Below are 14240 nucleotides of genomic sequence, written 5' to 3' on the forward strand. Positions count from 1 at the left end.
GCAAATACAACCTACAAAAGACTTTTTGAAAAAAAAATTACAAAATACTACAAAAGAAGATTTAGATAAATGACATTGACCGAATTCTGCTCTTAGATTATACTAATAATTTAGGTGAGGAGAACTGTATATCTATACCATTACAAAATGAGACGGGGATGCAACGGGACGTATTTAACCCAACTATGAGTGTAGGATGAATGGGAAATACAGGGAGATGCCTTGTGTGGATTTGTTGCTATATTTATACAGGATGCCTCCTTCTACGAAAAGCCAATCGATAATTTAAGCCAATAATAGAAATAGTTCTGAACCGATATATTTATAAACATGTTTCCACGCAAAAATACTTGTTGTTAGCACACAAGTGGATAAAGGATAGAAGTAGGCCTAGTCTAGTTGTAGGATTAATGTGGTAGCCAATACAGCCAGTGCAAGTTCCGAGGGCAAAGTGACTAATGCAAGGATTGTTATGATCACGAAGTGCGATTTATGGCCTAGATACATAACTTATCCATTTGGAATTATGTTTCTGTTGTGTTAGTCATATTAGGCCTACTGTATGTTGTCCTAAGCGTAGCATGAAGAGAAGCTTTTCGATATTAATTCACATAAAACCATAAACTTGTTTAAAATTGATTGCAAAACTAAACAACTTGAATTGAGTTTAACTATATACTTAATACTGGCATAGTTACTTATGTCAGTGTATACAGTGCTTATAAATGAATTGGATTTACACTAAAATATCTCCTTAACCACTATCATAGGCCTATGCCCTAGGTGTTATTTATTATGCAGGTCATTAATGCCAGTATCTTAACTTCCTCCCAATTACACTAATATAAATTTTAAAAAATCCTGCAGAATTAAAAAAAAGTTTTTTTTAAGCCGACATGTGATACGATTGCGAGACGGCCGACACGAGAGTGGTAAGGGTTTAAAAATATCACATTTATTAATTGCCTATTTAAATTAGTTTAACGAGTACTTAAGTTTGCTGCAATAGGGAGGGTAAACAAGGTTTTTTGTAAAATTATAATAGTTTATGCAAAAAATTTAAAACTAAGAGGACAACCCAGCACCCAGTCAAAAATGGCACCCGTTCTAAGATTTCTTGAATCTTCCATTTTGAATCTTTAAACGGCTGTCATGTTTTACTCAGTTGTTATTTTGAGCTCAAATTAGCTGCATTGCATTCTTATAAAAATGCCTTTAAAATACCTGATGTGCATATCAACCTCTGCTTACACTTAAGACTTTCTTTTGACCCCTAGTGACCTGCACCCCTAAGAAGGTAGCGAATCACTGAATAAAGTGTAAAATGATTATAAAGCCCAGCAACTGTGTACGATGTTTTGAATCTCTATCTTTGCGATTTAAAAAAAATATTGAACCGTCCCGGTACTTTTCCCCACCCTGTACAAAGGAATTACATAATCATTGTAACAATCAAGATCAACTGTACTGTAATATCAACTAGACACGTTTAGTAAATAGGAAATGCTAAAGGACAGCTAGGTTCAATTAATTTAGAACTTCCAAGAAAGTTCCAACCGTTTCTCAGGAACATACGGCATTCTCAGTAGCAGGCTAGCACAACACACACTCTGTCCTAAAAAAAACCCTTAAATTATATGGAATTATTGGTACCACAATCAAATCGTATAAAAATGTGTTCCACGCGGTGTATTCGACACTAGGTAGGCCTAGTTTTTTTAGCGATAACAAGAACAAACACTCTTGTAGGTAGGCCTACTCCAAGCTGATAGCATCCAGTATCCAGTGCTGGTAACATATGGATGTTTTAAACTTAGTGATTGCATCTGTGTTGTGGTTTTATTCTTGCACTGCCAGGTAGTAATCAATTATTACAATTAACCAGTTATATACACATATACACTTTCCATAATAGGTATTTAAGGTTGATAGTACATTTTTATGATTACAACTAGCGTGCATGGTTTAATTAAACATTTTCCAGAAACATTCTTCTTAAAATAAGTTTTGTCAAAGTGATTTTCTCTTCCTATCATGCCAAAGAAAAACATCAAAGTTTCCATGTCTTTGACATCCAAAATAAAATATATAAATTATTATGTAAAAATATTTACTGTTGCGTTGCATGTACAAAGATTAAAAACTACTGAAACTATAAAGTGCAAAACTAAGTTATGACTTTGTCGCCATTTTAATACAGTTAAACCATAGTCAATGGCTAAACGAATCTATTCAATATGATTATTCAACGTACCAATCAAATAAATGCATTTTTCAATAGTTTTCAGGGTTGAGAATAGTTGGTCAAACAATGACTCTGACCTCTTGGTATTGTTGTAGAAATGTACCTATAATATAATATTTAACAATACAATATTATTTTCAACAATATTAAATGTTAATAATAATGAAGTTGAACATTGAATACAACTTTTCTACGCAATTAATTGCTTAATGAGGTATTGCATTTTTCATAGTTAGAAAAATTGACATTAATGTATAGTCCATTCACATTTTTAAATATTAATAATATGTTAAGTTTCTTATCGCTCCATATTTTAGATAAGAACGGCATACGTTTGAAAACAGTTAAAACACCCCATTTCAAATTATTTTTCTCCAAATCGTTAAATATTCTTCAATGGGCTGAATAAATTTAAATATAATAAGTAAGCACCTAAGAACGTTTCTATGCGTTTCGACGATTTATTTAACACATTCCCTGCTAATGACATTTTATAATACCTTTATATTAGGCTAAAAAACGTAAACATAAACATAATCATGTATGTGGAGTGCTAATTTATCTTAAATTGGATAAATTGTATCCTATAAATTGTAAATGGAAATATATTTTACACATCATATATTTATATATCTGCTGACATATGTGCGCCAATAGCAGTGAACGTGAAACAGGCTACCATTATGATATTTTGACTTTGTGACACTTATAATAATAATAATACCCCCGCCAAAGCAAACCTGCAGACTAAGCGAATTTCCATTTACATGGCTTAATTTCACTAAAATATCCCCTTAACATTGATTTCTTATCTAAACAACATTAATTTTAGTGAGTAATTAGGTTTGCTGCTACAGGGAAGGTATTGAGGTGTGTTTTTTATTGCAATGTTGATAGCTTAGTTTGAAATAAGCTAAATTTCTCAGGAATCCAGCTTCAGGAATTGATCAGGAATTTGAGAGCTTGTGGAATCCTCGGTCTGATCTTCAGAGTGTCAAGAAATGGATTTTCAATAACAACTCTAACTACCCTTTACAAGACACTCCTACGCCCGATTTTGGAATATGCTTCGGTGGTTTGGAAACCTTACCATGACATCTACGTTTCTCGGTTACAGAGAATTCAGAGAAGATTTGCAAGAATGATGGGGGTTAGATGTGGCTACAACTATAGAGACGTCCCAGTTGAAGAACTTGAGTCCCTGCTGAACCTCCATACTCTGGCCAAGAGAAGAGATGTTGCGGACCTGGCTTTCTTGTTAAAACTGATCAATGGTAAAATTGACTCTCCTCAGCTGTTGGAAAAGCTGTTATTTCGAGTTCCAGGCAGTACCAGGTCTACAGATGTTTTCTTCAGGGCTAAGTACAGAACAAACTACCTGGGTAATAGTCCGATGATCCGACTCCAACGGCTAGGAAACGAATTCTCAACTCATGTTGACCTCTACAGCGACAGTCTAGCCTCCCTTAAACATAAAATCCTACACGTTTAATTAATTCACACCACATTACACTTCACATCCAAATACAGATTTACACCAGACTTCACACTACTTATACTACTGAACTACACCACTCACATTAGAATACAACAGATCAAACTTAGACATCCTACCATACCACATTTCATTATCATTGTTATTGTTATTATTATTATTATGCCTTGTTTTTGTTATGTCATAGTTTATTATTGTTGATCGATTGTATTGTTGTTATTGCTGATGAAATGTTGTTTTGTTATAATTTAATATTTTGTATTCATATACTGCTGATGAAATGTTGTTTTGTTATAATTTAATATTTTGTATTCATATAATCTATTATAGCCTTAACTGATTGTATTTTGTAAATGGCATTGCCGTGGAAAATAAAATGAAAAATGAAAATGAAAATAAAAATGAAAATTGCCAAATTTGATTAAAATATATCGATAAACAAGCCAACTACATCAGTTTATTTATTCTCCATAAGAAATACATTTTAAATTTACAATTTTTTGAGTCATCTCCGTAACCGTTAGAAATACAACAACGCATCAATATACAAAATTATTTTTTTAAGCTCTACAAAATGGTTTAGAAAAAATATGAAATTATGGGTTTTTAGGGTCAAAATGGGAAAAATCTATTTGTACCCCATTTACCCCATAACCCCAGTTCCCATGGTCCGATGGACTAATGGCTAATAAACAACAATTATGCTTATAAATAACAAAAACAAAGGATTCAATCAGCTGTTATGCTAGCTAAATAACTAGTTACAATAACAGTGCTAAAAACCAATACGTGTTCCATAATTTTAAAGTATTCTCGTTAAAGACAAATTCAATATTACAAAAATTAAAATAATTATCTTACTAATCATACTTCATACTAATATTAAAAATATTAAATAATATTAAATATTAATATTAAATATTAATATTAAATATTAAACATTATAACATTAAAACTCCCGATTGACGTATAACTGATTGTAAAGATATTTAGTCAATGTAAAAGGGGTATTAGCATTGTTTAAATGGAGAAAAGTGGTCATGCAATACGAAAAGAACACATTTCTCTGTTATTATTAAATTTATCCTTTCTTAAATAAACAATAAGGTATTATTGAACACTATATGAAAATTATAATTTTTTTGTCTCATGAAATTATGTTGTTAAGTAAACGGTTTTCGTGAAATTCTGAGTCAAATATTTTAAATGGCCGCCATTTTGAAACGGTTTATGATTTTTTTAGTATAATAAAAAAACAGCTCTCAATAAGATTAACATTTTTGCAAAATCTCAACGCTGTATCTCAAACCGTTTAGGAGTTATTAATTTTCTTGTAAAAACACATAAATACAGACAGACGGAAAACTATGTATCACAGACCCATGTTTATATGGTGAAATAAACACCAATTATAGTTTATGCGTTGAAATTGTACTGACCTTTCCTATTGCAATGTATATATTGTTTAACGGAATAAAGAATTGTCTATTGTCTATTGTCTATTGAAATGTTTTTGTCTTGACCTAAGAAATAACGCTATATACATGTGTCCAGGGACACTCTGTAGATGTACACAAATTTTAGCGAGTCGAGTTTTTGGCCTCCAGAGGCCCAAATGAAAAGGTAAATCGATAAAAAAGTAAATCGTGTCTAGTTCTTACCTTGACACCTACGGTGCTAAATGCAAGAATATGCATAATTTATGTTTTAAAACAATATTTATCCAACAATTAAGTGTTTGAAAACTTCTTCTGTAAACGCAGTTATGTGGCTATGTTGATTCTCCCCCTCTGACTGCTGACTGTGGTTTGTTCGACAGCAATGTGACCACTATCCACCTACAGAGATATCACAGACACAATGGCTCGCTGGCTGACCTGGGTCACCACCTGAGGACGGTCCGCAGTGCCAAGGGTGGCGTCGACGTCAAGCTTAAAGACTTCCAGGACGTGAGTACAACCAACTAGGCTCACAATGAGACGACAAGCCTATTGCAAATAACACGAGAACGTATAGCAAATATTCCCTCCACCACAAATCTGCAGACTAAGCGAATTTCCATTTGCGTGATTGTATTTTCACTTAAATCAATTTAAACAAAATTGTACCTCTGGAGTGTGTTCTCGTTTTGCCGAATTGTACAGTAGCCAAAGACATCATGCCGTCACTTCAAAGCTACAAACCATACTAACCTCAATGTTGTAAGAGCGTTTGTTGAATACTTATAACATTGTAGTTGTTACAATGTTATGTCTGTTACAACTACAATGTTATAAGTGTTCAACAAACGCTCTTACAACATTGAGATTAGTATGGTTTGTAGCTTTGAAGTGACGGCATATTATGTACAATTCTTGTCCAAAGTGGTTTCAACTGGATAAAACTGATGCTCTCGCTAGTTTTACAAGTAAGTACATACACAGAAACATTTAAATTGTAATTAGCACGTAATAGATCAAGTTGCGCACTTGTAACACGAATATTTGTCTATTCAATATCCTTATTGCAGATGTACTATTTCGCACCCATCAAGATCGGCAGCCCAGGACAGAGTGTCGTCGTGGAGTTTGACACGGGATCTGCAGACCTGTGGGTGCCCTCCAGTAGCATCTGCAAGAAAAAGGACAGCTACTGCCGTGAGTGGCAAGTGTTTATTTGAATAAAGACTTTGATTGCAACGGAATTAAAACGTAACAATATCTTTAGACATGTTCATTGTTAAATGATTGGCATGTAGGTGTTTTTGATGTCTTGACTTTTCTCTTTTATTTTATTTACTACCTCAACTTGGCCTTTAGAAACACATTGTTCTATTCCAGACTGCCAATGTGTCAATTCAGGAGTAAAGTTTGTGCATTATCATTTAACAAACGAAACAGTAACATAAGCAAGTGGTATAGTCTTAGTAAACCTAAAACATGCGTAGGTTTACCATTGTTATAGCAGGAAAGGAAATAAACCTTGGCAGTAAAATGTTGACGTCATTCGGCATTCAAGCGCCGAACTCTTGTTGGAGCTAAAACTTCTATTGGAGAGTCCAGGATTTTTTTGTCCTAGGACGCTAGGCACGAGCCTGGGTTGTTTTTCACATTACTAGACCTATTGCTAGACATTAGGACTACTAGACATTACTAGACATTAGGACATTATACTAGACATTAGGCTAGACCTAGGGGTTGCGGCATTATCACTTAAGATAAAATCCATGCGGAACTCGCTCCACGGAGAGACCAGGATGTATGGGGACGGCCCAAATAATACACCGATGCTTATTAGAACGGGCAAATGAAAGATTGAAAGAGGCTGTCTCCTTATAAATACAACTTTTACATATCTTACGGCTAAATATCTTTTGTGGTTCACACTAAATTATTAGAAAATGGCTAAACCGGTTATTAGAATATACTGTATAAACAAAGGATGTGGTGAAAAAATATGCAACATCAATAAATACTCCATTTTAAATTTACATGAACATTTTTAGGTTAGATTCTTCAGATGTATTATAATGATTTGTATTTTTATTATTTGCAACTGTAGAGAAGCACAACACCTACTCCCACAAGGACAGCAGTAGTTACGAGAAGGATGGGGCCAAGTTCAGCATCACATACGGGGCTGGTTCCGTGTCTGGCCACAAGTCGAAGGATAAAGTATCGGTTAGTGCAAATCATTATCACATTAAACTATAAGCTTATAAAGAATTCATTATAATGCGTCAATTGAGTTTTGGTTTTGAGCAAATGAGATTTTCCTTATGATATGCTTAGCATTCTGGGCAATAATCAAAAGTCAATTGTTAAATTGTTCATTTCAGTTTGCTCAAACAATTCAGTTAGTTCATGTCAAAAATTATAATAACTATGTTGCTTTTTTACTTTTTGAGTCGGTCTCTGTTGAATTTAGTTAACAATTAATAATGTATTGTAAATGGTTTGAATTCTTGATACATTTTTTCAAAAAGACAAATGTTTCTATTTTGGTTTTATTTTGAGTCTTTCGACGTAGCAAACTATTTCAATTATACTTTATCCATGTTTAGGTAGGATCGTTGCACTTAAGTAATCAGATTTTCGGAGAGGCGACATCCATCAATGACGTCACAGCGTCTCACAAGTATGACGGTATGTTCGGCCTTGCCTATCCCTCCGTATCTCTGCTAGGCGTGGACCCGCCCTTTGTCAACATGTACAAGCAGGGAGTCGTTGATAAACATGTGTTTGCGATGCATTTAGGCAAGTAAGTTTATTAGGCCTATTAACATTGTTATATTGAACAATGTATTAACTCGTATTTAATGATGATGTATTTAACTCGAAGATGAGTACAAATCGCAAAGAAAACTAATTAATGTTCTCTTAAAATTAAATACAAAACATTTTTGAAAAAAAATTTGATGTACAAACAAAGTTAAGCGTATGTTTCAGGCAGGGTTCTGAGTGGTCACCTAGTGGCAAGGCGGAGTTGGTGCTTAGATGGGTTGGGTTAGCTCACTACAAGGGGGTCTTTACCTTCGCATCGGTCACTAAGAGAGAACACCTGGCATATGTTTCAGGCAGGGTTCTGAGTGGTCGCCTAGTGGCAAGGCGGAGTTGGTGCTTAGATGGGTTGGTTTAGCTCACTACAAGGGGGTCTTTACCTTCGCATCGGTCACTAAGAGAGAACACCTGACATATGTTTCAGGCAGGGTTCTGAGTGGTCGCCTAGTGGCAAGGCGGAGTTGGTGCTTAGATGGGTTGGTTTAGCTCACTACAAGGGGGTCTTTACCTTCGCATCGGTCACTAAGAGAGAACACCTGGCATATGTTTCAGGCAGGGTTCTGAGTGGTCGCCTAGTGGCAAGGCGGAGTTGGTGCTTAGAGGGGTTGACTCAGCTCACTACAAGGGGAATTTACCTTCCCATCGGCCACCAAAGAGAGAACACTTGGCCTATGTTTCAGGCAGGGTTCTGAGTGGTATTCTAGTGGCAAGGCGGAGTTGGTGCTTAGAGGGGTCGACAAGGGAAACTTTAACTTCCCATCGGCCACCAAGATAGGACACTTGACGTGTGTTTCAGGCAGGGTCCTGAGTGGTCTTCTAGTGGTAAGGCGGAGTTGGTCCTTGGAGGGGTTGACTCCGCTCACTACAAGGGTCACTTTACCTTTCCATCGGTCACCAAGAGAGAACATTTGACGTGTGTTTCAGGCAGGGTTCTGAGTGGTCTTCTAGTGGCAAGGCGGAGTTGGTCCTTGGAGGGGTTGACTCCGCTCACTACAAGGGTCACTTTACCTTTCCATCGGTCACCAAGAGAGAACATTTGACGTGTGTTTCAGGCAGGGTTCTCTGAGTGGTCTTCTAGTGGCAAGGCGGAGTTGGTCCTTGGAGGGGTTGACTCCGCTCACTACAAGGGTCACTTTACCTTTCCATCGGTCACCAAGAGAGAACATTTGACGTGTGTTTCAGGCAGGGTTCTGAGTGGTCTTCTAGTGGCAAGGCGGAGTTGGTCCTTGGAGGGGTTGACTCCGCTCACTACAAGGGGGACTTTACCTTCGCATCGGTCACCAAGAGAGAGCACTGGACGATCAGGATTGACTGGTGAATACCCTTTTTCATCATATAGCTTGATAGAAGTATGTAAGCTCATTATATCCCATCGTATACACTTTCTAAAGAAGTAAATCATTAATTCGTCGTTCTTTTTCATGAAATACAGTACAGTAAATCTTTCGGCATTTGAACAGTTTTTAAAAATTGACTTCATGTTGTTCGCTTTTCAGAGGTTGTCTTGTTTTTCAGACGGTGTCTTGAAATGAAATGAAGTAAAATGAAAATTATTTCTTTAAACAGGCAAAGTAGGTTCACATGGTCCTTTATTATACTTGACCTGTGGATAAAAAATTGAACATAAACATGTCTTGCACACGTATTTTCAAATACACATTTATTAAAAATTATGAAAAAATAATCTCCCTAGCCAGTTCAGTCGTGTTATAAGTTAAGTCAATGGTTATATTCTGTAGGATCTTCTGTCATCACTGCACCTCTATCATTTGGATGTAACTATTGATGTCTACCCTAGTAACTAAACGGTCAATAGTATCGTATTTTACAATTACAATTATGGGTCGAATAAACACTACTAACTTTTGATCGTTCAAACATACCTATTTACAGAGTTCTTTGGTTTTCAGCGTAAAGCTTGGATCAAAACAAGTTCACTCCTCCTACAAGGCAATGGTAGACTCCGGCACTACTTTCTTGTACGGGCCCAACAAAGCCATAGACACCATCAATAAAGCACTCAACGGGACCTATGACGACATCTACTTATATGTAATGTTATTTTTTTTGCAAATTAAATACATATTGTGTAATTGCGTTATTTAGTAGCTTGTAGCTAAATAGCTTAATAGCTTAGTAGTAAATGCCGGAATGTATTTTTTTTTTACTTTTGTTCGCTTTATTTCTACAGTATATAATTTTCGTTTTGTTATCTAGATATTAATGTTTGCTGTATTATTTTTAAGTAAAAAAATACAATGTACTTATGTATACAGGATACAATTGATTTGAAATACAATATTATTTCATTTCATTTCATTAGTAAACAATTATAGCTGGAATAGCTACTAAACACATATTCATTGAATGAGTAAAACTTTGTTATTCTTGGTTTTATTATTCTAAAAATATGTTAAAAAATTAGTAATTCGTCAGGAGAAATAATTTTACAATTACGTTTTTGTTGCTGTGCAGTAGTACCACGATTATTCGTGAGTAGTACTATTTGTGATCTGAACGGCCTTTGGTGAATCTTTTATTTCAGTCATGTATATACATACACCACAATCATTAATCTGTATGTTGTATGTTAGGTCGATTGCTCCAACATTAGCAAGTATCCTGACGTAACTTACGTGATAAGTGGAAAATCTTTTGTACTGCACCCTTCCGACTACATTGTCAAGGTAGGTTCGTGTTCTGTATAAACCTAGTTGCTGTTATATGGAATTACCTACTCCAAAGGGTGTACAATTGCAAATTGTAAAATGTGGTGATCCTTACTAAATAATTGTTAGCGTTAATAGACCATGATAAAAATAACGCAGAGTTTATTAATAGCATTTACTTTGGAACGAATTCGTTTACACTGCTGTCATACAGAAGAACAATTTTTAATATTTGACAAACGGTTTGGCTTGACAGTGGCTAAAAGTTAATACCAATCAGTAAGGAGATATATGTTGAGAGGTACAGTGAATGTGGGGGAAATTATATTCAGGTGTTCACGACCTTATCATAACTGTTCAGAAGTCATAATTATATGCTGTTATTTCACCGTTGCAGGTAAAGGACAAACACAAATGCATCAGTGGTTTCATAGGGTTCTACGACCTCTCGTTCTTCGTACTGGGTGACGTCTTCATGAGGAAGTTTTACACTCAGTTTGACATGGGCAACAATCGTGTGGGCTTCGCTACTGCCAAGTGAACTAACGGAATTATTGTCTACGATTCTACTACTAATAAAATCATTTTAAAATTGTGTATTTAAAAAAATACCCATACTATTAATGTTCATGAGTTTACTTCAAAATTATTGTAAAAATACCTTTATAAAACTACCTTTATAAAAACTATGAGAAAATAAAATGTTCAGAATAGAGTAGGCCTACACTTAAGGGGAAGTGAAATAATGATTTTTTTTCAAAAAAGTGATTTTTTTAAAAATTTGGCTATCATTTATTATTTATAATGTTAAAAATAAGAAACATTGGTCAAAAAAATTTTTTTTTATGCTTAGGCTTTATTAAGAAAAATACCGAAAATAGTTTTTAAAAATCTGGTCATTGACTTATTTCAGTAATAATAATAATTATTATTATTATTAATATTATTATTATAATAATTAAGTAATAATTACATAATAATATAATAAATAACAATAAAATGCTTGCATATAAACGGTATCAGCATTCTGACACATACTTTCTCCCATAAGTTTGTCAACAACCTTTATCATGTAACATAATTTACAATAAATTTTGAACCGTAATTTTTACTGAAATGGGATTTGTACCATTTTGTTCAGAATTTAAAGGGATACAACATACTAAATTTTTATCAAAATTGTTCTGGCTATTTTCGAGAAAATCTGATTTTATGGGCTTTTATAGGAAAATCCCCAATAAAAATCTTAATTAAAAAAAATAAAAATAAAAAATAAAAAATAAACCTGGAGATATCATGGATTAGAACCTACATACCAAATTTTAGCGAAATCGGACCACAGGTGTAGTCCCTAGCTCTGTATACATCCAGACACACCCACGCATACACATACACAAACATCACTTCGAAAACCACTTTTTTGGGTCCAGGGGGATCCTAAAAGAATATATCCACTCAAAACTCAAACTCGAAAATTTTACACAACAATACTTTCTCCATATACGATGGTATAGGGGGAAAGTAAAAGTGATCCATAACTCAACAATCAGTATCACCATAACACTGCCAAGTGTAACTTTTAGCGTGTGATTCCTGCTAATCAGTTAACATTTTCAACTACTAAATTTGATAAATCTTCAAAACAGTTTATGCTACATAATTCAAATTTTTACCGAGTGTTTAGAATGTTATTATTTAAATAATTAGGTAGAATTGTAAATGTATGTCTATTCTAAAGTGAACGAAGATATTTTGATTTCCACAGAAAACCAATTTCTTTTTTCAAATTACAAAATGACACATAACAAAGTATTAAATCAAGATACAGTTATAATTCTACCTAAATATTTAGAGGGCATTATTCCCTGCAAACTGATGGTTTAATGATTAAAATCCAACAATTAGAACTGAAGTTATACCAAATTCAGTTAATAACGTAAAAAAACAAAAAAAGATTACTAAGGGTGTACTTGACGAAATAAATTACTTTTAACTATGTTTATACTTATTCTTATGCCTAAAAAACACATTGTATAAGTTTGAAAGACCTAGTGATAATGTTAAGGAAGTTAGCATTTTCACTGCCATAGTGCCATATCCCCTTAGGATGCATTTACGGTTGGTATGTTTATTTTGTTACTTTTTAAATATAATAACATTTCTCTCCAACAATGGTTGGATGACTAAAACGATACATGTTCAAACACGAATATGAGATAACTGTAGAATCTTATAAATAGTTTACTAGATTAAGCCAAGCAATAAGCCAAAATACTTAAACATCTTTATTAGTAAGAAAATAAGTAGTAGAAGAAAATGAATCCTGAATCCTGAAATGTATTGATATTGTTTATATTTAACCTAAGTTTCAGACGATACCCACAGTATGACACCGAGTTTTGGACGGGTATTATCGTGATTTCTTGAAACGGTGCTGGAAACCAATATTGTAATAAGAGCTTAGAAATTTAATATCATAATCACTCCTTTCACCTGGGAATATTTGAGTGGAAATATATCCAGAAATGGATGATCTTTTATTGAAGGAGATTATATTGAAGTGATTGAAAGTCAAATCAATCCAAACAAAATTAAATCCGTTTGTTAAAGCTTATTGAATTTGAGTATTGGGCTGCAGATCGACTGTTTCAGCTTATACCCCGTGTCCATAAAATATTCAGCAAATATTAATTACATAAATATCACTCAATTTTTCCCCATTATACTGTGGCTGACACGTGTTTCAAGAGAAATTTTTTAAGTGTTATAATCATATGTTCGTAGTTCATTCTTACCCTTTTGGTTTACTTTCATTAATTGTTTTTAAAAAGCCTAAAATTAACCTTCTGATATAATAACAGTTTTGCTTTAATAAACAAACTACAGTAAATTAATATACCACCCTAGAGGTTTTATTATACAAAATGTAAATGCAGGTCTCTGAAAAATCACTGTATTTTTTACCTTCCTTTACTGATGGGAACAGTATGTAACTATTTTAATCACTCCAATAATAATTATATCGATACAAATATGGTTTTATTTCAAATTGTAGGTAAAAAGAATAATCTTCTAATAATAATAATCTCTTTCATGGTGAGGGTCAATGACGAAATATTATAATACCCTGATAACTCCGCTCAGTCTTGTGGACGCCTCTGCAAACACCACGTAGTTTTTGTTGTTGAGCACCCTGTACGTTTCGAGTCAGATCTACTATTTGAGTCAGCTAAATATTAACTTGTTGAGCATAAAGGCACGAGTCAATATTTAGTACAAAGTACACGACAATAATTGAGGCTTAACATATATTAGATCTAACTTGAGACATACGGGCAGCAGACAACTAAAATAACAGAACAAAACAAATATGAATACCCACAAACGGTGGAACAAAATTGTTTAAAAACAATCCGGCAAAAAATTACAATAAACATTTTTTTATGCAGACAAAAGTTTACTATTTTAAATTTTAATAGATCTTTATGAAATTATGGGTGTCGGGAACAAAAACAGAAATGACTCAACGACGAAAATGTAGACAATAAAAACATAATAAATGAAAAACACTT

The 14240-nt window shown here is 33.9% G+C and overlaps 1 protein-coding gene across 1 annotated transcript; it reads left to right on the forward strand.

Annotated features, from left to right (window-relative positions):
• Positions 1 to 3389: 3389 nt before the first annotated feature.
• Positions 3390 to 11260, forward strand: LOC128983707 (lysosomal aspartic protease-like). The gene is made up of 10 exons (XM_054403109.1): positions 3390 to 3731; positions 5504 to 5689; positions 6250 to 6376; positions 7281 to 7399; positions 7783 to 7979; positions 8924 to 9040; positions 9182 to 9313; positions 9910 to 10051; positions 10594 to 10686; positions 11066 to 11260. Exons 1-10 carry the CDS (start codon positions 3390 to 3392, stop codon positions 11207 to 11209), a joined length of 1599 nt encoding a protein of 532 aa, XP_054259084.1. The 3' UTR covers positions 11210 to 11260.
• Positions 11261 to 14240: the final 2980 nt, after the last annotated feature.

This window comes from Macrosteles quadrilineatus, unplaced genomic scaffold (assembly GCF_028750875.1).
Source record: "Macrosteles quadrilineatus isolate MER2022 unplaced genomic scaffold, UCM_ALF_1.0 Scaffold_1__1_contigs__length_201487025, whole genome shotgun sequence".
Classification (NCBI taxonomy): domain Eukaryota; kingdom Metazoa; phylum Arthropoda; class Insecta; order Hemiptera; family Cicadellidae; genus Macrosteles; species Macrosteles quadrilineatus.